At 36.3% G+C, this 27,665-nt stretch overlaps 1 protein-coding gene across 1 annotated transcript; it reads left to right on the top strand.

Moving 5' to 3' along the window:
- LOC107617179 (uric acid degradation bifunctional protein TTL-like) lies at nucleotides 776-20,480 on the top strand. The gene is made up of 6 exons (XM_021111497.1): nucleotides 776-860; nucleotides 1,771-1,847; nucleotides 18,632-18,820; nucleotides 18,987-19,088; nucleotides 20,150-20,243; nucleotides 20,342-20,480. Exons 3-6 carry the CDS (start codon nucleotides 18,812-18,814, stop codon nucleotides 20,458-20,460), a joined length of 324 nt encoding a protein of 107 aa, XP_020967156.1. The 5' UTR covers nucleotides 776-860; nucleotides 1,771-1,847; nucleotides 18,632-18,811; the 3' UTR covers nucleotides 20,461-20,480.

Raw genomic sequence — 27,665 nt, forward strand, 5'->3', positions numbered from 1 at the left:
ATGGTTTGAACAACATTGATCTATTAATTTTGCCCAATATTTTTTTCCCCAATTTAACATTTAAATTCAACTTTTTCCCAATTTTTGAACCCCTGGGTCTTGATATGTTTGCGTTTATTGCTTCGCCTCATCACTGATTAAAAGGAATGTGCACAAAAGACCAATGCGATTAAATCTGCAAATAAATCTGAAGTAAGGGTGTGACCATTAACATGATGGACTATTAACAATTTCCTACAATATGGACTATTAACATTACTTTTTGTGCCAATTAGTGCAGGAGAGTTAACACACAGTTCTCCTTTTCATATGACCATCTCTAAATTTTCCCTATTTCAATTCTATTATAAAAATAAACAGCTTTATTTTTAGTGATTAAATAAAGCATATTTTCCCGTCAAATAAACATAAGATAGAGAAAGAACAAAATACTCAGCTTCGAAGTCAAGTTGCTCAACTGTTAGAGTTGGAACAAGATCAGAAGCTGCAGATACAACAGCACGATTCAACAATCCAAACTTTGCAGCTTTGTCATATATAATTCTAATATGCACAAAATATTCATTAGGGATTTCTTGAGTATTTTATTGACAGTTTCCTAATAGAAAGTTAAAATGGTCTAAATAATGCCAAAAAGGGATGGGATCCACTTACGTAGAATGAATGCAAATCCATTTTTTTTATTGGTGCTTTGCCTTTCATATTTATCTTTTGTAATTAAATTTTATATTTTTGTGGTTTTCTCATTGAATTTCTCTTCCTTATGGGTTCTTTATTTTTGGTTGAGATTGGGGGGAGATAATCTGAGAGATTATTTCTATCTGCAAAGCTATGAAAGCTAAGAAAATGATTTACTGCTTGTAGGTTTTTTACCCCTCAATTTTGTTATTTTTGCTCTTATTTTGTTGATTAGGCCAGTGCTTGAATATTGTTTGTATTTTCTACCTTTCATTTATTACAAAGTTGTGTTAGACTTTAAATTAGAGAATTATGTTTTATTGATTATTTAATTTTCCTCAATAGTAAAACGTACACAGACTATAATGGCCTTTTTTAAGACTTGATTATGATAGAATACAATAGTTTATTTGATATGTTTTCAGAATCTGACATGCTTTTGTTACTTTTTTATTTTATTTGCCTTTATTCTCATTCACTCTCTACTTTGCTGGAGTTTTGGCTTTCTTCTTTATGGTTGCTTTTGTGGCATGGTGACAAGTGCTATGTTTAGTCAAAATCTCAATTATGTGGGTACTAGCTGTCTTTTGTAGCAAGAAACTTTAAGACAGTAGGAGCACCACTTTTTGCCACAAATCAGTCATTGTGCATATTTATCGTCCTTATGTTACTTTGTTCACATTCAATTATGTCATTTTTTGGATTATCTGAAATTTCATACAAATAAGTTCAAGTTGAGTTAATCATTAGTCCCATATGTTTGTTACCATCTTCTTTTTCTCTTTTTCATTTTTTTCTAATTTCTTTTTTAAATTCCTGTGAGATAATTTATGGGTTCTGCTTTCTTCCATGACATAGGATAAAATTAAAACCCTTGAAACTCATTTTGATAATACTCATTCCCACCCTCCCACTTGTGATCTCATTTTGATAATTTACTATAGGCACATTCTTGTTTCTATTTGGTCCCCAGCTCATTACAGGGCTACTTAATGGTTTCAATTTGGCTCTAGACATCTCTCGGAGTAATATTCTAAATTTTTCTTAACTTAAACTTATCTGTGTATTCTTTTTTTTTTTGCCTTGAAACAGGTTCTCTGACGAGTGGATATCTCGAAGATTTGAAATAAATTATTTGGGGTGCGTCCCTGTACCTTCAACTATGACAGGTATTTCATTTGTTAAGAACCAATGAGTCTTGCACAAAATCTTTTCGAGAATTTACCAAGTATTTATTTTTAATCTAAAGACCTATAAATTAATGGCAAATCACTTCACAGATCTATTTGTTCTATGACTCAAGTTGTTCTACCAACTTGAAACAGCAAAATTTAAGAGTGTTATGTACAAATCATGAGGCTAATTTGAACTTCAATTAGCATGCTTCCAAATTTCCATCATATTGTCTCACCTTTTTTTTATCTTTTGATAAAATTTCGGCACTCAGATTTTGTTTTTTTGGTAGTAGCAGGTGTATATATAAATCTTATCTACACAGATTTTACTGATTGAAATTGGATGGGAAGAAAAGAACATGGTATGTTGTTTTCAGAGAGAAGTGCATGATTTTTGTGTGAGCCCCTAAATCCTTTTATCAAGTACTAGGAAATAGAAATTTAATGTTCAACATAAAAGTGTAGATATGACTTTTACGCATGCCACATGGATAATGCGGTAAATTATTTGATAGCCAGTACTAGCTTCTAGAATGTTCGTTAATATTCACCTTAGCAAATAGCAAGTAACACGGCTATATATTTATCAAGATAGTAATATAGGTGAACCGCACTCTCATGTATACATACAATAACAATAATTTTGTGACTGGAGTACATATATAATAGTTAGGTTTCCATACCAGAGTTGCACCTTACTTAATATTATTTAATTAAAAAGTACACATATAGTAAGTAACCAAACTTATATATATTTATAAGCTTGACGTGCATGTTAAAACTAGTTATCTTAAGCCCTTTATTTATTAGTTGTTTTTTATTTATATAACTGTAGATTTATTAAAATCCTTTTTTTTTTCTAGAATTGATTGTTTAGTTCTTTAATGCTTTTGTCTTAAGTATGTTCCTAACTCTAACGTCTACGCCTCTTTTCTTTTTCTTTTTTTTAAGGTTTTATTTTCCATTTCAATTTTTTGGCTTTGGGACTTGGTAAACCCCATTCGTAGGGTTTATCTTGTATTGATTTTAGGAGATTTTATCACCTTTTACCCACATTTATTCAATAAAATAGTATGGTTTCATGATTATCTCCTAAGTTGTGCTAAAGTGTGAAAACATGCTTTCTAGGCTTTAATTTGATAAATTTAATATAACTTTAATTCCACTAGATGCCTTGATTTGTTTGTTAAGTGATTTCAGATTGGAAAGGCTAGGAATGGATCAAAGGAATGAAGAGGAAAGCATGCAAAATGGAGAAATCATGGAAAAGCAAGGATTTGGGATGAGATTAACGACGCGCACGTGCAGCAGCCGCGCACGCGTGGATTGTGAGGTCGCATGGCGACGCGTATGCGCACATGACGCGTACGCGTGGATGGAAAATTGTCAATCGATGCACACGCGCACTGTACGCGTACGCGCTGATGTCAGCACGTGACCCACTTAAAGTGAATCCGCTGGGGTGAATTCTGGGCTTCCCATGCCCAAATCCAACTCATTTCTGATGCTATTTAACCCAAGGAATTAAGAGGAATCAAGACACTTTTTACACACTAGTTTACTTTAGTTTAATTTTTTGAGGGAAAGTTAGTTTTAGAGAGAGAAGCCCTCACTTCTCTCTAGGATTAGGAGTAGGTTGATCTAGATTAGAATTTCTTAGATCTAGGTTTAATTCATGCTTTGATTTGCTTTTCTCTTTGTAATTCTTTTTCTTCTACCTTTCCTCTCTCTAGTTTTGCTTTTAATTCATGTAATTCTCTACTTTTATTTTGATGCACTTTTGTTCCTTCTATTTTCATTTCAATGCAATTTATGATTCATGCTCCTTTATTGCTCAATTGCTTAGTTCATTTTACTTTTCTTTTATGCCTTTTAAGTGTTTGATGAAATGCTTAGTTGGATTTTAGAGTAGAATTTTATGCTCTTGGTTTGGGAAGGTAGCTTAGGAACTCTTGAGTTACTAATGTCCAAGTAATTGACGATTGGGAGCCATTAACTCTAGATATGACTAATTAATTTGGTGGAGAACTAGGACTTATGGACTTGGATTGATATAGCTCATTTGACTTTCCTCTACTATTAGTTAGGGGTTAACTTAGTGGGATTGATCCTTGCCAATTCTCATGTTGTGGTTAGTGATTAGGATAGAGATCCTTGACCACCAACCCTTGCCAAGACGTTTTTTTGTTGTTAGTTTATTTTCATTGCCATTTACATTTCGTGTCTCTTATCCCAAAAACCCCAAAACATACCTCATAACCAATAACAAGACACTTTATTACAATTCTTAGGGAGAACGACCCGAGGTTCAATACTTCGGTTTATAGATTTTAGGGGTTTGTTACTTGTGACAAACAAATTTTTGTATGAAAGGATTATTGTTGGTTTAGAAACTATACTTGCAACGAGAATTTATTGTGAATTCTAAACCAGACAAAAGTCCTCTCATCAAAATAGCGCCGTTGCCGGGGAATTGCAATGGTGTTGTGTTATTGGTTATTGTATATATGTGGATAGTGTGAATATGTTTACTTTTGTTAGCTCTTGTTAGTTTTAGGATTTGGTTTTCTTTGTTTCTTATTTGATTTTATTTTCATTTTCTCTTATAATCATGAATTCTCATTTTGGCTATGAGTTTGGTTCTAACTATGTTGTAGGAAATGAGGACTATAATGAGAATGTGTATCAAGGATGGGATAACCAAAGGTGGGAGGAGCCATATGCATATGATCAATCTTCATGGCAACAACCTCCACCAATACACTATGAACAAGAACCATTCTATGATGCATATCAATCTAATGGCTATGGTAAATCTCCTTGTGACTTTCAAGAACCACCACCATATGCCTATGAGCCATATCCTCAACATGAACCTCAACCATACTCACAAGCCCCTTTACATCAAATGCCTCCATATGACCCTAATTCATATCCACCATACCAACCACCTTTTGAACCATATGAGCCATACATGGAACCACCACTCCAAGATCACTACTCCCAAGAACCACCTCAATATATACCACCATACCCTTACCAAGAAGAACTCCCTTCCTATTATGAACCTTTTCTCCAAGACAATGAACCCTTTTATCCACCCCAATCCTCAATGGATGAAATCCTTAGCCTTATACTTCAAGGGCAAGGAGAAATACAAAGGGAGACACTAGAATTTGTGACTACCTTGACCAAGGTAGTAAGCATTTTAGCCTCCCAATACTTGAGCACTCAAAGCACTCTCATGGTCACATGTGAAGAATTAACTGAAAAGCATAAGGAGAGATTGGAAACTCTGGTGGAAAATGAGGAGTGTTATTTTGTATTAGAGCAATTAGAGGAGCCTATGATCATTGAAGGAGAGGAAGAAGCGGTTGAAGACTTAGGAGACGCGGACCCTCCATGGGAACCTAGAGTTGAAGACAACCTATCCAAGAATATTGAATTGGATGTTGAGGAGGAGAGTGCACAACCTCCAAGACAATTGTTGAATGAAGACTTGGAAGGAATGGAGCAAAAATTGAGTTCCCTTGGTGATGAAGATGATGCATCCAAGCTTCTTGGTGGTGAATCTTTTGAATTTGAAGAACCTTCTCCCAATGAGATAGAAAGTGATGTGGAGGTAGATTTCTCTCAACCTCCATTTATGATTTGAGTGATGGAAAAGAGTTAGATGAAAATGATGAACAAAGGATTAAAAGTGAAGAAGTTTGTGAAGAGGTGAAGGTTGACAAGGAAGAACATAAGGGAGTAGAGCTTGCAAGGACATTGGAGGTACCTCTCCCCAAGCCATCACCATCCATTCTCTCACTCAAGTGGGTAAATTCCTTATACTTAAGCTTTATTATTCCCCTTGAATATGGTTTGTTTAAGACGGACGGTCAACTTAGATATATTTGCGGCTTTAAGAGCAAAAGGGAGATGGTTAGTGGTTGGAAATGTAAATCAAAGTTCATGATGGTTGCATGCCCAAAGTTTAATAGCAAGGGTTGGTATAGAGCTAGATTGCTTGGGTCTAGGAGAATGTTTGGTCACTTTATTGAGAATTCTAAGGTCATGCCACCCAATTGGACTCATGAGGATCAACTAGAAGATGGGTGTCAAAACAAAGTGTGGGATCCCGGATCGCACAAGGAGGATCAAATTTGGGAGCCCATGGTTTGTGAAGAACTTCATCAAGGCTTGGAGGCATTACTTTTGAAGAATAGAGTTTATTGGAGATTCAAGAATTGGTGGATGTTCAAAGATAGTTTCAAGCACAAGCCACCTTGAGAGGAGCTCCCCATAAGTCCAACTTAAGGACAATAAACAAAAGTTCTAGGTGGGAGACACCCCACCATGGTAAATTCTTTTCATTTTCCATTTTGTACATATTGGTAATTAGTTTAATTTTATGTTTTGTTGAGTTAGTTGAGTCTAATTGGTAGTTTAGTATGTTAAATAAGGTTTTATGGTATTTTGGTAGCTGTTCGGAGGTTTGGAATGCTTGGATTGGTGCAAAAACATAGAAAATTTTTGAAAAACAGAGCACCATCCACGCGTACGCGCACCGCATACGTACACGTGCATTAAGCATTTTTGCCCCACCACGCGGATGCGCCATGTACGCGTACGCGCGGATCCCAAAATTTCATTCCTCCATACATTGACCCGAGAGTTGTGCGAGTGTTGAGCGCACATTGTGCCTTTCGCACAAACCAACTCGCGCGTACGCGTACAGTGTGCATACGCGTCACTCTCGAAATAAGCCATCGACGCGGATGCGCCATGTACGCGTACGCGTCGCGTCCATTGCACCACTATCCGCGCGCGCGCGCCGTGCACGCGTACGCGCGGATGTCCTTCCTTCAACACATCTCTTTTCTTCTCCTCTTTCCATTTCTTTGCTTCTCCTTTCTTCTTCCCGTCTTCTACCCCTCATCCAGCACTCCCAAACACCATTGATAACCATTTATTTTAGTTAACTAATTAGTTAGTTTGTTAGTTGATTAGTTAGTTTTAGTTAGTTTTCATTTTATTTTCTATTTTTCATTGTAAGTGTTGGATTGTTATTCTTGTTTACCATTAATTGCTGCTGAGTATTAAAAAGGGATGTTATCTTAACATCATTATGTTTATAATCTTTGTTGGATTTTATTGTTGAGGTTATATTTTGCTACTTGGTTTTGAGTTTTTTATGCTTACCTTTTAAGAATACCAAGTGATGAGAATTGCCTTCGAGCTTGTAACTCTTCTTGAATTGCATGATTTGGCCAACATGTAATTTCAATCCTTTTCCTCGATTAGGCAATCTCTTGATGGATGTTGTGTATTTACTTCAATGCATTGTATTCCATGATCATATGCATCCATACACTTTTAGCTTGAATCCTCTTATGCTTCTTTAATGCTTGTTTTACCTTACAAGCTTACTTAAAGCATCTCAAGCATACTAGAATGAGTAAAGTGCATGCCTCTTTAGTGACATAGCTTTTATGCTAATGTGTGTTTTAAACCGCGTGCAATTTAGAATTCACACACTTATTGGTCATTAATGTCACACTAATTCACTCACTCAATCCTAGTGATTTACCTCATTCCGACAATGTATGCTTCCTTGCTTTTGTATTTTCTTCTCTTATGGTGTTATTTTCTACTTTTCATGATTGATGCACCACAAGCAAAAATGGAAGCGGAAGAAAGAACGCGCAGTAATCGGTTGATCTACCAGTTGAAGGTAGTAATCCAAAGAGTCGCTGTACCCCCTTGCTCATCTTTGAGTGCACCGAGGACGGTGCAAACTTTTAAGTGTGGGGAGGTCGTCCGACCGATCGGCGATTTTGGGTGACAAATTTCTAATTCCAACACTTTTGCATTTCATTTTAGGTTCTTAGGATTTTTTTTGTTGCATTTTCTTAATTTTGCATATATATACATAATAAGCTTAGTCAAAATAATGAGGTTCTTCAAGATTTCTATCTATAGGGCACCAATTGATTTGAGTGAAAACTTTTCATAAAACTTGCTTGAATTATATATATTGTGGAACATGTTTTGAGCTAAGAACACAAGCAAGTGAGTTTGAGCCTAATGGTGTGGTTACATCTTATAACCACTTATTTTCCTTCTTGTGTGCATTATTCTCTTTCTATGATTGTAATCTTTGATTTGTTTTATTCTTTATGTCCATTATTTTATGTATTCATGTATTTATATGATTGAGGCCATCATTTTAAATAGCTCACTTACCAAATAGCCTTACCTTTTATCTTCTATTGTTAGCCAAAATTGAGCCTAAGATTAACCCACTTTGTTCTTTATTTTAGCACATTACAAGCCTAAGGCGAAAAACAATAAATGTCCTTAATTTGGATCTTTGATTAGCTTAGGCTAGTGTGTGTATGTCATTCAAGTGTGGGAAATTTGGGACATTGGATTGGGATAAAAGGGTGTTCTTGTTTTGTATTTCTATATTTGGGAATTGGGTACATGCTCATGTATAATTAATGTAAAACCATATGCATTGATGCTCTTGTATATAATTTGAAAGAAAAAAAAGAAAAATGAGATAGAAAAACAAAAGAAAAAGGAAAAGAAACAAAAAGAAAGAAAAGAAAAAGGAAAAAAATAGAAAAAGAAAGAAAAAGAGAAAGAAAGAAATAAAAAGGAGACAAAATGCCCCAAAGTAAAGTCAATAAAATTAATGCATATGAGTTGTGAAATGAAAAGAAAATGCATGAGTATGTTAAAAAGTAAAAAATGGGTAGTTAGGTTAGTTTTGAATTGTATAGGATGTCATAGGTTAGGTGGGAAGTTTAAGCTTATCAAAGATTCAAATTTCAAGCTCACTTGACCAAATATGCATCCTACCTTAACCCTAGCCCCATTACAACCTAAAGAAAAGACCTCATGATACTTGTATGCATGCATGGAATAAATGTTGATTGTTAGAAAAAAAAACAAATCTTGGAAAGCATGATTAGAGGAGAATTGAGTGGATCAACCCTAAACACTTGAGTGAAATAGAGCGGATACACATCCGGTGAGGGTTCGATTGCTCAATTACATGTTTTCACCTATGATCATCACTCTTCATGCAAGTTCATAAAAATCTTTAATAACTCAATTCAATTGTGGATTTGATTAGATTTGCTAGTCCTTAGCCCTTGTGCATATATGCTTCTTGGGAATTGATTTATTTTGACCAAGCAATTACATTCATTTAGATAAGTTGCATATAGGTAGATTGCATTTAGTTAGTTTTCATTGAATGAATACCATACCCTTACTTCATTCTTGGTTTAAGCATGAGGACATGCTTGGTTTAAGTGTGGGGAGGTTGATAAACTCCATTCGTAGGGTTTATCTTGTATTGATTTTAGGGGATTTTATCACCTTTTACCCACATTTATTCAATGAAATAGCATGGTTTCATGATTATCTCCTAAGTTGTGCTTAAGTGTGAAAACATGCTTTCTAGGCTTTAATTTGATAAATTTAATTCAACTTTAATTCCACTAGATGCCTTGATTTGTTTGTTAAGTGATTTCGGATTGAGAAGGCTAGGAATGGATCAAAGGAATAGAGAGGAAAGCATGCAAAATGGAGAAATCATGGAAAAGCAAAGATTTGGGATGAGATCATCGACGCGCACGCACAGCAGCCGCGCACGCGTGGATTATGAGGTTGCATGGCGACGCGTACGCGCACATGACGCGTACGCGTGGATAGAAAATTGTCAATCGACGCGCACGCGCACTGTACGTGTACGCGCCGATGTCCGCATGTGATCCACTTAAAGTGAATCCGCTGGGGCAAATTCTGGGCTTCCCAGGCCCAAATCCAACTCATTTCTGATGCTATTTAACCCAAAGAATAAAGAGGAATCAAGACACTTTTTACACACTAGTTTAGTTTTGTTTAATTTTTGGAGGGAAAGTTAGTTTTAGAGAGAGAAGCTCTCACTTCTCTCTAGGATTAGGAGTAGGTTAGATGTAGATTAGAATTTCTTAGATCTAGGTTTAATTCATGCTTTGATTTGCTTTTCTCTTTGTAATTCTTCTTCTTCTACCTTTCCTCTCTCAAGTTTTGCTTTTAATTCATGTAATTCTATACTTTTATTTTGATGCACTTTTGTTCCTTCTATTTTCATTTTAATGCAATTTATGATTCATGCTCCTTTATTGCTCAATTGCTTAGTTCATTTTACTTTCCTTTTATGCCTTCTAAGTGTTTGATGAAATGCTTAGTTGGATTTTAGAGTAGAATTTTATGCTCTTGGCTTGGGAAGGTAACTTAGGAACTCTTGAGTTACTAATGTCCAAGTGATTGACGATTGGGAGCCATTAACTCTAGATCTCACTAATTGATTTGGTGGAGAACTAGGACTTATGGACTTAGATTGATATAGCTCACTTGACTTTCCTCTACTATTAGTTAGGGGTTAACTTAGTGGGATTGATCCTTGCCAATTCTCATGTTGTGGTTAGTGATTAGGATAGAGATCCTTGACCACCAACCCTTGCCAAGACATTTTTTTGTTGTTAGTTTATTTTCATTGCCATTTACATTTCATGTCTCTTATCCTAAAATCCCCAAAACATACCTCATAACCAATAACAAGACACTTTATTGTAATTCCTAGGGAGAATGACCCGAGGTTCAATACTTCGGTTTATAGATTTTAGGGGTTTGTTACTTGTGACAAACAAATTTTTGTATGAAAGGATTATTGTTGGTTTAGAAACTATACTTGCAACGAGAATTTATTGTGAATTCTAAACCACACAGAAGTCCTCTCATCATGACTAGCATTTCTTTCTTCTAGTAATTTTTTATAAAGTGCAGAATTTTCCAATAAGTAAGAAATTTTTAATAAATCATCTTGTGTGATGCGTATTGTTCTGAAGGATAGTATCTGTGTTTTATTATTTTCATTTTAAGAGTCATTGTCCAATTTTATTTTATGGCTATTTTATCAGTTATTATTGGTAGTCTGACTTTATTATTTAAATTTTCAGTGTTCTATTATATTATCGAATTAGACATTGATAAGAGTTGGATTTCAAAACCACGAATTAGTCCAGATTATAGTGACAGTTTGAATAGATTCTTAGATTTCGCATTTGCCAATGCATCATCCGATGGGATGATACATTGTCCATGTCCGAAGTGCGGGTTCCGCCTTCTCCAAACTAGAGACGATGCGTACGATCATTTGATAATAAAACCTTTCCCTTCTAGTTATACATTTTGGGTATATCACGGTTTGAGACACGTGGTGTAACATCCTACCACACAGAGTCTTATGCTTAAGTCATAAAACAGAGGTGGCGAGGTATTACGACCTCTAAAATAAAATTTAGTACGTATAGTATTGCAAGGATGTTCATAACTAGGGGCCTTTGAAGAAAAAGGGGTAAATTAAAACCAATAAATCAAAACGCGCAACACTCCGATCGGTAACGTAAATTAACAGATAGAGGACAAGCTGACACTAAGAGATATACAAGAGTGTCAAGGTACATATATCAAAACTCGGGACTCGGCTTGCGAAGATAACCGGTCCGAGCATATAAGTATATATACATATATAAAGGAATTGCCCAAAATAACACAAAGGACAAAATACAAAACCTGTTTCTCCACTGTATATATATATATATACAGTGGAGAATATGGTATCTAAACAAGTATACATAACCAAAATAAAACCCCAAGATACTAAGGATCTCCTCCAAAAGGAAGTCTCCAGCATGCCTCACGTCTTGCATCTGAAAACCACAAAATCCGCATGGGTGAGAACCGGAGGTTCTCAGCATGATAACAGTGCTTAAATATCTAACATGTATTGTCCTGGGAAAGTCGAAGGCAATTCTAGAACTTCCAGATTATAATCAAAGCATATGAACAAGTCTAGACCATAAAAATCAAACACAGGTAACTAACTAAGGGTCTCCATTCTAACTACAAATTCCCATTCCAAGTCCTGCAAACCTTCCAACCGCCAACAGTAATTGAGATGCAAACACAAGTATATCAAACAAAGAAATGCACAACTAGGAAGCAGATAAGACAATTAGGAAATTAGCAAATAACGATGCAGTATTTAGGCAATCCAGACAAATAAGGTATAATGCATATGATGCATGCCTGTCCTAGTGGCTGATGAGTCTCATCTGTCGGTTATCAAGCCAACCCGACGCGTCCGGTAGCTAACCCGGACGTCGTTTCTCTATTGCGCGTTAATACCGTTAGAGGGATTACATGCCTTGTCACCGTTAGAGGGTATCTGTGCCCTGTCACCGATTTACCATTAGAGGGTATTTGCGCTCTGTCACCATTAGACGGTATCTGTACCCTGTCGCCCATTTACCATTATAGGGTATCGGTGCCCTGTCACCCTTACAACCAGATAGAAACATTTCAAACGTACTTACACCCAACCTTTCCATTCATTATTCATCTATTATATCCCATCATGAATTTACATATACATTTATCCTCAGCCATAACTCAATATTCATCTTAGCCATCCGGCTTATATTCATAATTCTTTCACATTCATAAACCGTCATCACACACAGCCATTCGGCTCACATCATACTCAGCCTTTCAGCTCATATCACACTCAGCCATTCGGCCCATATCATATACAATACCCCACCATCCTCCCCAACAACTCATATCATCATAATCCATCATACTCAACATAACATTCCCTTTCTTCCTCCACAAGTTACCATCTTCCCTAGCTCACTCTCATTCACTAGGTATTTATATCAATTTAAGATTTAGCGAATGAAATTGAGGGTTTATAAGTGTAAAACAATATCTCCGAAGGTTACAAGCTTGTTGGAAATGTGAAGAGCTTGAAAACAAAAGCTTTAGAAGAGAACTGGGTCGCGTGCATACGTACAAGGGTGTGCATGCGCACGCCCAGAAGTATTTTTAAATGTGTGCGTACGCACAGGTCTGTGCGTACGCACAGAAAGCGAATCTCTATGGTGGAGCGCGCGCACAACATTTGCTAGCGCCACCACCAGCGCGCCATTCCTAACGTGTGTGTACGCACAGCCACAGCTTGCAAAACTTCCTTGGCCATGTGCGCGCACAAAGCGTGCTGACGCGCCCAGCAGCAGCCCCATTTCCACTTGTATGGATGCACGGGACTGTGCGTGCGCACAGGCCTCAAGATTCCACTGGTTGTACATGCGCAAAGGGTTGTGCGTGCGCACACAACCCAAAACTCACAAATTCTGCAGAATTTGCAGAATTCAAAATCTTGACCCGAACTTTCAACGATCATATCTCCTTCCACAAAATGTAGATGTCACCCAAATTTAAACCAGAGTAAAGCTTATGAAATTATCTTTCAATTGATATAAAAATCATCAAATTCCGAAAACAATTGCTCAAGATATGATCCGTTGAAGTTCACCAAAATTTCACTTTTACCTAAACTCATAAACTCCCCATTTCCAAAACATACATTTACCAATCCACACAAAATCAACTAAAACTCAACCATTCCAACATCAATTATTTCCAAAACCCTTTTTAATTATCAACCCACTAATTCCACCATATTTAGCCAAATCTCATATCATAATCAACATTCCATAACTCAATTCATTATTCATTCTTCCCTCTCTCAATTTCCAAACCAACAATCAATTTCATCAATCACCATATATTTTCACATATCAATATCATACTCCAAAGACATGCTCATCAACTAGATCTTCAACCTTTTCATCAATTAAACACATCAATCCATATATCCATACAACACAACATTTCACAATCCACCAAAATACATACATAATACTACAAGTCACATCATCCATTAATCATATCAATAATTCCAAATCTTATCCTAGGGCCACTAGCCTACGTTTTCATACAACATTATATTTTAGATACCGGAAACCAAAACCATACCTTGCCAGATTCCCGTTCTACCCAGAACACTCCCAAATTCACTTTTTCTCAACTTCCAATGCCTCAATGCTTCACCAATAGATTCCTAGGCACAAGCTCCACTCCAAGGCTTGCCAAAAATCACCAATCAAGCTCCTATACACATATATACAAAGCCTAAGCCATAATATCACACCCAAAGAAATTAACTCAATCACTAAATCACAAAATTCTAAGTCCTTAGCTTAGAGTTGAGAATCTCACCTTACCCAAGGACCAAGGGAGCTAGAACAAGCCTTTCCTTCAAGTTAATTTGATCATATAACATAAGGAGCTCACAAATTTCAACATTTTTGCCCAATAAACTCGAAATCAAGAGCTGGGAATTGAAGGGGAAAATGTGGCTTACCTTAAGATTTATTATGGGTTTTGTAGATCTCAATGCCATGGTCGCGTGGCCACAAACGGTGCATCAATCAGAGCTCCGGATCAAAAGTTATGATCAATGGAAGATTGATGTGAATAGGAACAAGGGTTTCATGTTTCCCCCATTTTCCTTCTTTAATTTTAGCATGTGTGAGTGTTGTAAGGAGAGAGAGTGCTGAGCTCTCTCATTAAATGAGAGTTTGGCTGGGCCCTTGGGCCCAATCTTGGGCCGATTTCTTTAAAATTGGTGTCAAAATTCTCGTTTTTAATTTTTCTATCACATTAAACCATAAAAATCTCATTTCTCACTTTCTAGAATATATTTTAATTTATGAGTTAATTATCCACTAATTAACCAGGTTTTACACATGGTAGAGAGCTCTAGTAAAGGACAAAAAGTAGAACCCAATAGAAACCTCATAGACCTAATGCTTGACATGGTTTAGGAGGCGTTCGACTTTCCATGACTTCATGGTGACGAAGACGATTCAGTGAAGGAACATGCTGGCAGGGATCGGGCGGAGTTGCCATACCTATCAAATGAAAGAAGTCGCGAGGCCAGCAACTTGCATGACCTACTCGACGATGGAGCGCAGGAGCTATACCCGGGATGTTCAAAGTTCCCTAAGTTGTCTTTCTTGGTGAGTCTCTATCATATAAAGTCTATGTGCGGAGTGAGCAACAAAGCCTTCGAAATGATACTGGAGTTACTGGTGCATGCCTTTGAGCATGCAAGGATTCCGAGCACTATGCACCATGCCAAGAGGATCATAAGAAAGCTTGGTATCACATACAAGATGATAGATGCATGTCCAAATGATTGCATGCTATACCAGGGCAGCGACCAAGAGCTATCTAAATGCAAGCGATGTGCGACATCAGGATGGAAGCAAAAGACTAATAAGAACTCTAGAGTGAGGATCAACAGGGTTGTTAAGAAGAATAGAAAACTGCAAGCAGCGAAGACTCTTCGCTACTTCCCCCTTATTCCACGTTTGTAGCGGTTATACATGTCCAGTAAGACAGCTGCTAATATGCTGTGGCATAAGAGAGGTCATAGCTCTGATGGTATTTATCGGCACCCACAGGATGGCGAGGCATGGAAGGCATTTGACAGAACTTATTCCGACTTCTCCAGCGATCCACGCAATGTTCGTCTAGCCTTGGCTAGCGATGGCTTTAACCCTTATGGAAACATGAGCTCGAAGTACTCAATTTGGCCAGTGGTTCTTATTCCGTACAACCTGCTCCCTTGGATTTGCATGAAAGCCACCTCTTTTATCCTCTCCATGATTATTCCTGGGCTTAAAATGCCTGGAAATGATATAAATGTCTACTTATAGCCCTTGATCGATGAGTTGAAGCTGTTGCGGGTTGGTGTTGAAACGTACAGTGCTTGTGAGAAAAAACTTTCAGGATGTATGCTACGTTAATGTGGACAATCAGTGATTTTCCAGGTTTCGACAACTTGTCTGGGTGGAACACGTATGGTGGGAGAACTTGTCTTGCGTGCAATTTGGATGCTGAGACTAACCGGCTCACACACAGTCAAATGGTATTTCATGGGTCATCGTCGCTTTCTGAATTCTAACCACAGATATAGATGGGACTGGGATAGATTTGATGAAAAGATAGAGGATAGAGGTCCACCTGTCAAACTATCTGGTGGAGACATTACGAGACAACTACAGGATGTGCATGTCCACCTTGGTAAGGTGCAATCAGTTACTGGAAAAAGGACACGCCTTCAGCAAACCGCCATACAAGACGAGTCTCGTTGGAAGAAGAGGAGTATATTCTTTAAGCTCCCATACTGGGAAAATAATAGATTGCGTTACAATCTTGATGTGATGCACATAGAGAAGAATGTGTGCGACAACATAGTTTTCACTATACTGAAAGGGAAAGGTAAATCTAAAGACCACTTTAAAGCAAGGAAAGACCTCCAATTGATGGGGATCAAGCATGCTCTGTGGCCACGGGACGATGGAAAGTACCCATCCACCATCTTTACTATGACCAAGCCACAATAGGATGTATTTTTAAGGACTATCAAGAATGTGGTCTTTCCAGATGGGTACTCTAGCAACATTTCTCGCTGTGTTGACTTAAGACGTTGCAAGTTGTTGGGCTTGAAAAGCCATGACTGTCACGTTCTAATGGAGTATGTACTGCCAATTGCATTAAGGAATGCTTTGCCTACCCCAGTGTCCTCTGTCCTGGCCGAGCTATTATCCTTTTTTCGTCGAATATACAGCAAATCCATTGACCCTCAATAACTACCTCTCCTTCAAGATCATGTTTTCCATACTCTGTGTTGTATGGAGATGATTTTCCCTCCTTCTTTCTTCACTGTCATGTTTCACTTGACAGTGCATCTTGTCGAGGTAGTGCAACTAGGTGGCCCAGTGCATTATTGGTGGATGTACCCAATTGAAAGGTAATCATCAAACAATTGCCCATGTACATTTTTTACCCCGATTACCCGTACATACTAAGTCACGTGTTATATTCTCAAAGGTACCTATGTTGTCTCAAGCAGTACGTGCTTAATAGAGCACGACCAGAGGGCTCAATTGCTGAGGGATACTTATCTGAGGAGATTATCATATTCTGTTCAAGATACCTTAATAACGTCGAGAGTAGGATCAACTGACCAATGCATGTTGACGATCGACCGTGTGAACCTATGGATAGTGAAAGTGCAGTCATGTTCCCAGGGGTAGGAAAGGCTATGGGGGTTGCTTCATTTTACGCTCTTACACCAGCTGAAAAATTTCAAGCTCACCATTATGTCTTGGTCAATATCCCGGCTATGGAAATGTTCATAGGGTAAGTACGGTTGAGGTTATGAAATACTAAAATGATAAACTATAGATGGAGATTCTGACATGAAAATGCTACGATCTATCCAGTGATTTTAGGGCCATCAAAAAGAGGAAGTTGCGAAGCAAGACAAGGTCCTAGTCTCAAATAGACAGTGTTGTGCACAGAGAATTTCCTGAGTGGTTCAAGCATGAGGTGAGGCCTGTTGTGATCGATCCTATTATCAACGGTCTCTTATCTTGTTTCTATCTCAAATATATATGAAATGTGTAACTGTTCTCTACTAGGTTCCCTTAGGAAGCATCAGGCATTCGAAAGAACTACAGTGGCTTGCATGTGGCCCCAATGTGCAAGCTTGCAGCTTTACAGCTTATATAACATGAATGGATTTAAGTTTAGGACCTGGTCGATAGAAGAAGGGTTTAAAACCCAGAATAGCGGGGTACATGTCACTTCCGACACTAGAAGTTATGCAAGCAAGCACGACAGTAATGTTGCGGTTGGTAGTTTCTCGTATTATGGACAACTCGTAGACATCATTGAGTTGAATTACAGTGGTCAATTCATAGTCGTTTTGTTTAGATGTATCTGGGCAAACACCACATCTGGTAGAGGTATAAAGCAAGATATTTTGGGCCACAATTTGGTCAATTTCTCTAATCCAATACATACTGATGATCGAGAGGATGACGAACCGTACATTATTGCATTAGAGGCTTGCCTTGTATACTTTGTGGAAGATGACGTTGATAAGAATTGGAGTGTAGTAGTCCATGTGAAGCCAAGAGATTTGTTCGACATGGGAGAAAAGAATGAACATTGTGAACTTGAACTTTATCCCCAACCGAGTTTAACTTGGTTGGCTGAGTGTGACATGGAAGGTTTTTCGCTCATAAGGAAGGGTGATTTAGAAGAACCCACCAATAATGCCTTCGATACTAGAGAGGAGGCTATTGATTCTTAGATATGTTTGGCAACGAAGAATGCTAGATGTTGATTCTTATATGATCCTAATTTTTTTAATTCTCTGCTATTTAGGGTAGTCCATAATTAAACTTATTTGCTAAGGGGTTCATAATGTTGCTGGTGTGATACATATTCTCTTAATTAAATTTCATTGCCAAGATGTGGTAGTCAATTATTAACATTTATTTGCTAAGTAGTTTATAATGATCCTTTCTCCATGTATGCTCATAGCCAGCAAATAGTTTTGATGTATATACACTAGTGCTGGTACATGGCTAATTCTACCATACATGTTCATTTTATCTTTTTGAAATTGACATTGGATTATTAAGTATCGAGCTATCATATGCATGAAGAATGCTCGTTGTGTTTTGTGCAAGACTCTGAAAGGTGTATCATTTGAACATATCTTGCAATTTTAAGAATATGTTGCATTTGAACACTATTCTACTATAATTTGCTACTGCACTAGCATTGAATGTCACAACTGCTGGTGGTTTATAACGGTTCTCTGATAGGCAGAATAATTGCCAAGTGTTATTAAGGATTTCAGATATTTGATTTTGCTTTTTTAAAAATAGAGCAGCAGGATTTAACTGTTGATTGACAGGAATATATAAAGTTATTTTACTCACTTGTTTCATGATGGGACTTATCAGGGAAATTGGAAGAAAGGGACTTCTTTCTTTGTGGCATTAGCATCTAGTTTTCCAAGGCGATAGTTCAGGCATCTCCGTTCTCTTCGCTTGAGCACGCAACATTGTTTGCAAGGGATTTATGGTTCAACAAATCGCCTATTCAATCTTGGCTGAATGTATTCTCTGCACACCTGTACATAGATGAGGCTGCTAAGTTTGCGCCTGGGCCCATTATGTTGGTACGCTCTGATATGTCTGACAACAGTTTGTTCCTTTTACTTTTCCAAACTACAACAGTAATTTGAGTGATCTTATTATATTATAAACAAAGGACACGGCCAAATTCTTACCTTGTTTGAGTCTCTCAACACTGCAGGAATTAGAGCAATTCGGAAGAAAGTACCGCAGGAAATTTGGCTTTGTGTTCATAACAAGTACAGACAAGAAACTGTCTCACCAAATACTGCAGGAGGTGAAGGTAAGAATTGGATTTAAGAATCAATTACAGTACACTATGGATTTGGAAGCCACGTTTATATAACCATAATTTATCATCATGAATTTTTTATTTTGTAATCTCCTATTATTTGTCACCCCCCCGGGAGATTTAAAGAAAATTGTGTGAATTGGGAATAATTCTTTCATATATATAAATGGTAAGTTCTGGTTAGACTACAAAATCTTTCTTCATACCTAGTTCTTAAATCTGGACTCATTTTTATAGTTCATCATTTGATAACAGCATAAAACAAAAGGGTGCTGAATAGTATGTATATAAAGGGAATCAAAACAAGTACAGAAATCATCATTCCTCTCTCAAAAGAAATGCCGTTGATATCATAGGACTTTAATTTCCATCACATAGTTAATTATCTATCTATAATGTTATATAGTCTATCTATATATCTACATTATAGTGCTGTACATAATAATAACATTAAATGAGAGAGATCGAACATAAGGATAGAGGAAGTGTTTGAATTTAGTCATACACTATTAATCAATCATGTTAATTCTTAAGCCTTTAGTTGATTTGGCTGCATATACACTGAACAAACAAGCCTACGGATCCAATTACACAGTGGCTCTATTATTGGTCCTTCTGTTGCATGGCTTCTTTAATCCCTAGTCTCTAATCCCTAGTCTATATATGCCAAGACCCGCATGTATTGTAACATACTCAATTCAATAATATTCATTCACTAAATCCATATCACCTTTGATAAAATTCTTTCTGTCTTTATCCTTTTATATATTTGTTTAATATCCTATTTTATTCTATGCTGGAGGAGGTGAAGGTAAGATTTGTTCTCTTAACACTCGTACATTGTCACGGTTGAATATAATGTCCAAGTGTTATGGAAGGGTCGGTCTTTTGCAATTGATGTATATTGAGGGAAATTTTGTATTAGTGCCAAAAGTACTTTCAACTAATATAATATTTATTAATGTAATAAATATCAAGAATTGTGATACCATTACTGCTAGTTAGACAAGAACTTTTCAATACTTATACATGCTCTGTTGGACATTGCGCAGACACGATATGAGAATCCTCTTTCTGTAGAACTTGATATTACGTCTCGGGAGGAATTCATTCTTATAGAGAGAAAGCTTGCACAACTTTGGGAGCGTAAGCCAAACAATAGCTCTATAATGTTATGCTAAACCTTTTTTGTTTTGGACAATTGGTAACACATTGGATTCACTTGGCGCTGTTGTAAATTTTAGATTTATCTCGAGAGAATACTCGAGAGACTCCAAAAGAAACAGGGGAGGTGGTTCAAGACTCGATGCAGAAAGAAAATGTTATGAAAGACGATAGCTCCAAGAGGTTGTTTCTACTATAAACAATGCTCCAATGCTTACTCTTGACTCCAATAAAACACCAGAAGAATTACTTTGGTTCTGTATCTGGTTGTATCATGAATCTTTTGACACGTTTCTCCTTATCACTATTTATAGCCTTTTTCACAAATTTCTTGCTCCTTGATTTGATTTTAGATTTGTTCTGGTGCAACAAATGATTCTTGTATTCTAAAAATATTAACCCCTGATTTCATCTACTCTCGCTTGTGAACTTTCTGTTCTTGTTTTGAATAAAACTCATTTTATCAGGACAATAATCCTTCAAACTTTGGAAAACATTAGGTATTGCTTTTAACTAGAGTATGTCAACGGATGTGCTATATTCTTGCCATATTGTTTGACGAATCACTTGTCCTTCTTTTTTTCTCATCTTGAAATTTTCTATTTTATTGCCTTTTCTTAAAACATGATTCGAGTTTTCATATGCATAATTTGATTAATCACACTCTTAGTTGCTCCTTTTGATTCTTGCAACATGGTTGCTGACTTCACATTCCTCCATATGAGCTATGAAATCCTTGAGACGACTTGAAGTTGGCCTGTGGCGATACGTCACATTTTATGAAACCCTATAGGAGTTTTGTACTAAATCTCTTGATGAACAATTAAGTTGATTCTTCTACAAGGTTGTTGTCAATCTTGCATTTCATTATGTGGACGATGTAATTTCTTGATCAACTCTGAATGTGTTTTGGTGCAATATGACTTTCCTTGTAAATTCTCCCTGGCGTTCTTGTTTTGACCCTCTTGATAGAGATTTCAACTTAGTTCTCCTCTTACTTTACTGTTCCCATAACTACTTTTGACATTTTGATAAGATCATTGTCAAATTCAGCATACATCCCCTTATATACACTTTGGAACTTTATTATTGTAGTTTAAATTTGTTTGTTGCAATGCATCACTTATTCTCTATTTGATGGATGGAGAAAGTTTACTTTATACTTTCTTCCTTAGACCCGACTTGATTTTCTACCAACTTTATTGTGATTTTATGCATGATTCTTATATGATTATGCCCCTAAGTATCCTTTAAGATTCTTGAGACCAAAAGTTTCAATTTATAGCCCAATAATTCTCATTTTACAAATTTTGCATGATTTATTTTGACTTGAATCTATTTTGACGTGGTGCATTATTTATACCTTTAGTATTGCTTTTGAAAAATGTGGTTTCATATTTTCCTTTTGAAAAAGTAAATTCATTCCTCCTTAAGTTTTTCCATCCCTTGTGAATATGTTATATGATGGTGTTCCTAATCGTTTTCATGAATTTTATGAACAATGCGATCGACTTTAGTCATTTTTCTATAAACTATGTATTTCTTGACTCAGCTAAGCCTTATTTCAAAAACTATGCACCTTTTCTCCGCCTACTATTCCTATCACAGTTCTTTGGATTCCAGATTCTTTCTCGTAATTTAATTTTCATTCTGGCACACTTTGTGGTAGTTGACCTTCGTTGCTACTTCTAATTCGAACCGTTCTTTTATATCATTGTGAACTTTATGCTCTTCTAATTAGTTTTGAACTTACTTTAATCTAATTTATCAGTACCTTTTTCTTGTCTCTTGTGGAGTTCTTGGATTCAAATTTCTTATTAAGATATGAGATGACCTTTTTCTTAGGACGTTTTCTCGTGCCTATATGTTGTTGCTTAGTTGCGATATTACGTATCCTTTCAAATTTATGCAACTTTTCTCCTTGTAGCTTATTCTTTCTTTTTCTAAGATTTGTGTCTCTTTAAACATACTTACACTTATCACAGTGTCGTGCGTGATCCCTACAAAATTGGAACCGAGGCGTTAGTTCTTCAGGGAACGATTAATAGATGAAGAGGTGAAACTAGTATGTCTGGGATGCTGTAAGTTAGAACGTTTGTGTTTTGAAAAAAAATGTCCTGAAGTCGAGGTTTAAGCTTTCAGTAGCTTGATACATACAAGATAGTGAATTGTAATAAGTTAGCTAATTGATTGGAACAATGAGAGATGGTAATGCTATATTAATGTAGTTAAGCACATGTCAGATTATTAAGGTTTTTGACATAATAAGATCGATTGAATTGGTTGACGCTTGATGACGAGTGAGTTTGAAACCTCGAGTGAGTTAGCCGGAAATCAGAGTTGGCGATTGGACATGAATCAAGACTAAATTATGTGAACTGTTGTTGATAAGAATAGTCATTCTCGGGAATTCACTGGAATATTATGAGGTAATAGAGAGTTTATGAAGTCGGACATATTGAAAGGATTGAAGGATTAAGATGAGAGCTCGAAAGGAATGGAAGTTAAAGGAGCTATGTCAGTTTTTCAAGATTTACCAATGTAACGACCCAACTTCCAGAACGTCATGATCGTACCAAAATTAAGGCGTTACCAACCTGCTTTCCTTTATTAACTATTTACTATTGAGCCTTTAGTTCGATATCGTGTTTCAGTTTTAGTAGAAAATGCCAGAAAATTTTGTTTTTATTTATCAAATCATATATCAAGCATCGCCAAATAATAATAATCATATAATTATTAGTAAATATTATACAAACAAATTCAAGTGTAACTTAGATACAACTCCTATCCCTCTTTATAAAATAAAATCTTAAGCAACAAAGGCAAGGGAATTCTATGAAAACAACTCAGTTCAAAAACTTAACTCATAAATAAGGTCTAACAATCGCCCACAGCTTCAAACTGAGTCTTCGAACCTGTATCACTGAAAGGGTGGAAGATTTTGGGGTGAGAACAAAACACACGTTCTCAGTAGGGAATGGGAATGCCGTAAAAGTAATGATTAACATGAAAATAATTAACATACTCAAGGAAACTATATTTTTATCAAAACTTTTTGAAAATACTTTTGGTTTTACTTTAGCTAATTAATTACCTCCTTCAAAATCTCTAAACTCAAACAAATTCTAAATATGAAACTAGTCACATTAACCATCTATCAGTCACATAATTAATTCTCAACCAAAACATCAATTCTTAATCAATTTAATACATTCACAAACTAATAGTGCAAGCAAGAGATTCAGTTCAACATACAAACAAGTCACAACAAGGCAAACAGCACAATCACAGGGAAGTACAATGAGCAAACCCAATCATATGCAAATGCGCAAACAAGAATGATGCATGTCTAGCCCTAGTGCAGGTAATGAGCTCATTTGTCGGTTACATACCCGCTCCCAACGTTACCCGGAGTCCTTTGACCAGGTAAGGCTTCCCTGTTGGCAACACCCATCGCAAGAGTCCTTTGACTTACAAGGCGGAGCTAGTCTGCCCAACACACTCACTGTAAGAGTCCTTTGACTTACAGGAGCACACTCACATACACTCACTGTAAGAGTCCTTTGACTTACAGGAGCATATGCTAGTTATGTATTTTCTCGATACCTCTGTAAGAGTCCTCTGATTTACAGAATAGCATTATAGCTAAGTATCCCGGGGAAGCGCTCTTAGTGGTTGTACCACCATCTATCTGGCTGCCTTCACGCATCAGATCATTACATAATCATTCTCATTACCATCATTCATTATCATTCTCATTATTCGTCATCACATTCACATTCTTATGCAATATCTTTTTCTTTCTCTGTTCAATCATACTATACAAACTTTACATCTTTCACTTTTGCAATATCTTGGCTCAAGCCATTTCTCTTTACCATTCGTTCATAAAAATCTCAATCATCAATTCAGTTCATAATCTCTGCTATGGCAATCTTTAGTCAAGCCAACTTTAAAACTCTCTTTCATTTTCGTTCTCTATCAAAGACTCAAGAAAATCATTTATTTTTTAAATTCATTAAACACTTTTCAAAACATAACCTTTCATTAGAAGTAATCAAATAAAACTCTTTCTCAAGTTTACCAACTTCACAAAGATTCAAAAATCATCTCTCTTACTATTCAAATTCAAATACTATTATTTCACCAAATTTCTAAAAAGGTAATCCTTTATTTCAAGCCCAAAACATAACTCTTTCTATATTGAATCAAATTCAAAACATAATTTCTTTCTTAAATAATTCAAGTTCGAAACATAAACCCTTCCTTGGTAATTCAAATTCAAAATATTATAATTATTTTCTTAACTAAATAAAACTCAAATAATATGATTATCGAAGTTTAAATCTTCTAAAATAACTTCTCAAATAAAATCTCAAATTTTATAAAATTTCGGCAGCACTTCCCCTAAAACTCGGACTTAGCCACCCTTACGGGTTCCCTCTTTCTCAACAAATCACCAGCCCTTTTATCAGCAGTTTTCACAACAACAGAATCTTAGTAATCATTTCATCATAAATCAGTTTAACAATCGACATCCTAACAATACTTAAAATCAGAGTTTCCATAAACCGTCCTTTAAAGGTAGATCAGTCCAGCCTCCAGAATTCATAACTAATATTCCAAACACCATCCTTTCATATTTCTAGTTATTTTTAAAGTTCTTTAGTTATTAGCAAAGTTACCATTTTATTCTAAAGATCACATTTTAGGAAAATATTTCAGTAATCATCCTCCAATCCTTTAACCGTTCTCAAAATCACCTCTAGTTAACCTTAAATCAACAATAACAACCAAATTAAGAAATCAATGTAACCCAGAATTTAGGTAACAAGCATAGCCTCAAACCAAAATCAACCTCATCAATTAATCGCTTACAACAATGAAACCAGTCACAATCACAGCCAAGTCAGAATCAATAAATCATGACACAGAAAATTAGTCTAACCATTAATAAATTATTTATATACTCTTAAAGTTTACTATGTTATCTCAGAAAATCACAGGTTCTCAAAACAGTTTAATCCCTTAGTTCCAATCCTTCAATAACCATCAAAACCAATCTCAACTAGTCACAAGTAAACTTCACAGCCATTCCCATACATCAAATATCCAATTCAACATCAAACAAGACAATAATTCACTCAAAATCAGAATCTCAACCAATTCATCGCAGAATCAATAATTCAGTCACATTTCACAACCGCATATAATTTCAATTATAATTCAAAGTAACCACAACCACATTCAATTCTAATCATAATTCAAAATAATCACTTCAACTAACTATTCTCAAACATATTCCAAACAATTCACATTAATTAATCAACTCTTAATCATTATTAACTATTTGCAATTATCCAAATAACTTTGTAGGTATTCTAAATTAAGAACGTTAAATCCCCTACCTCAAAGTCGAAACTCACGGAAATCACTAAACCCAGTAGCTCCGTTGGCAGTTCTAACATCCGTTTTGTTCTCTTAGCAGTTACCATGATGATTCTGGGCAGCTCTAGTGATGGTGAAAGGTCTTAGCTTCAGCCAAGCAGCAGCGGTAACAATTCAAAGTAAAGGCAGAGCAACATCAACTCTAGCAGCGGCAGTGGCGCTATTCTCAGATTCTAAAAATAGGGGCAGAGCTCAGTGACAGTTACAGGTTCTTTTCCCACCATCGTGTTTCTCCCCACGGCAGACACAACAGCGGCGGCAGCAACTTCCACTGGCGGCGGCTCGGACGGCAACGGCGACTAGGGAGGCTTAAGCGACAATGACCAACTTCAACGGAGCTCCAGCAGCGGCATCAACCAAACAACAGCTCTGATGGCGGGAGAGGCTCCGGCAACTCACGGAACCCAGCGGCAGAATAGAGGATAAAGATAAGCAGTGACATGGATGAATTGCTTCAAAATCAGAACCGTATCCTCGGCAAGCTCCAACAACCTTCCCGGTGACAGCTACGGCGATGCGGTGGTTCGGCAATGACGTTCGGGCTCCCTTCCTCAGCGGCGGCTGAAGCTTCATCAACGGCAACAAACCCTAATAGCAGCAGCGGCAGGAGTGGCTTCAACAGCAACGCCTCGGTGCGACAATGGCGCGGTGGCGATGCAGCAGAGGCTCTCTCCTCCCCTGGGTTTCGCTCGGTTCCTCCTTCCTCCGTGAACAGCGTCGACGGCGTCCCTCTTCGTCGGCAATAATAACGGCGGCGGTGGCGAAGCAGGCTGGACAAGATGCAACTCCGTTCACAGTACGTGGGTGTGTGACGGAAGGAGCATGGGCTGAGCAGGTGTGGTGTTCTGAGTGTGTGTATGTCGCGGCAAAACTAAGGGAGAGAAGGTGAGTTCGTGTGTGTTTGTTCCGTTGAAGGAGGAGGGTGAGGCTGCATCTGTTAGGGTTAGGAATTGGGAAAATTAGGGTTTCTGAATGAATTTGGGGATTTTGGGATTTAGGATTAGAAATTACGATTTTATAAAAGAATATGGATAGATATGAATAGATATTTTGATAAAATTGGAGGGTAGGATAATTTTAAAATCAAATATACTATCTTAAAAATATTTAGGAACATTATTTATCAATATATTGTTAAGTTCAATCAATTATTTCTAATTTACATTATAAAATGAACAAGTTAATTATATTTTGTAAAGTACAATTTAAATTCAAATATCAATTTTCTAGATTAAATCATACAAATCTCTATTATTTTTCTATCTCTGAAACTTTAATTTCAATTTATAAAATAATTAATTATAATAAAAATTGTACATAAATATTAATTGACTTAAACTTAAAGTATTTATAAATATCAATCTAATCATTTCTAATAAAATAATTTCTAGGAGTTCAAATTAATAACATAATTCATTTAAAATAGAATTTATTTAAATTAAATTATACAATTATTTCTTATTTTTCAATTACCAAAATTATAATTTCAATCATACCAAATATCTAATATAGTTTATATAAAAATTCTAATTAATTTAAACTTCAATTATCATGAATCTCTATTTAATCACCTTTAGTAAAATAATTTTCTTAAAATAAATCACCAATAACTAATTATTTGATTTTCAAAAACTAGGGTTGTTACAACCAAGGTGGACTCTCGAGTGATATTATGAATGTTGTGGGGCCTATGGAGATCCCAGTCTTCTCCGAGTTGGTGAATGAGAGTAGTGTTGTCGAGGATTGCTTAAGGAAGTATTGTCTCGAATTCCTTCTTGCATAATGCTTTGATTACCTTCCCAATCTTATTCTTCATCGTATGCATCTTGTAACATTCTGCATTTTTGAAAAATCTAAATATGCATAAATTGCTTATCTTATTAAATTTAAACTTTATAATTTTAGAAATTATTCTATTAGAAATAATTAAAGAGACCCATAGATAAATTCATT

Source organism: Arachis ipaensis, chromosome B09 (genome assembly GCF_000816755.2).
Source record: "Arachis ipaensis cultivar K30076 chromosome B09, Araip1.1, whole genome shotgun sequence".
Taxonomy (NCBI): domain Eukaryota; kingdom Viridiplantae; phylum Streptophyta; class Magnoliopsida; order Fabales; family Fabaceae; genus Arachis; species Arachis ipaensis.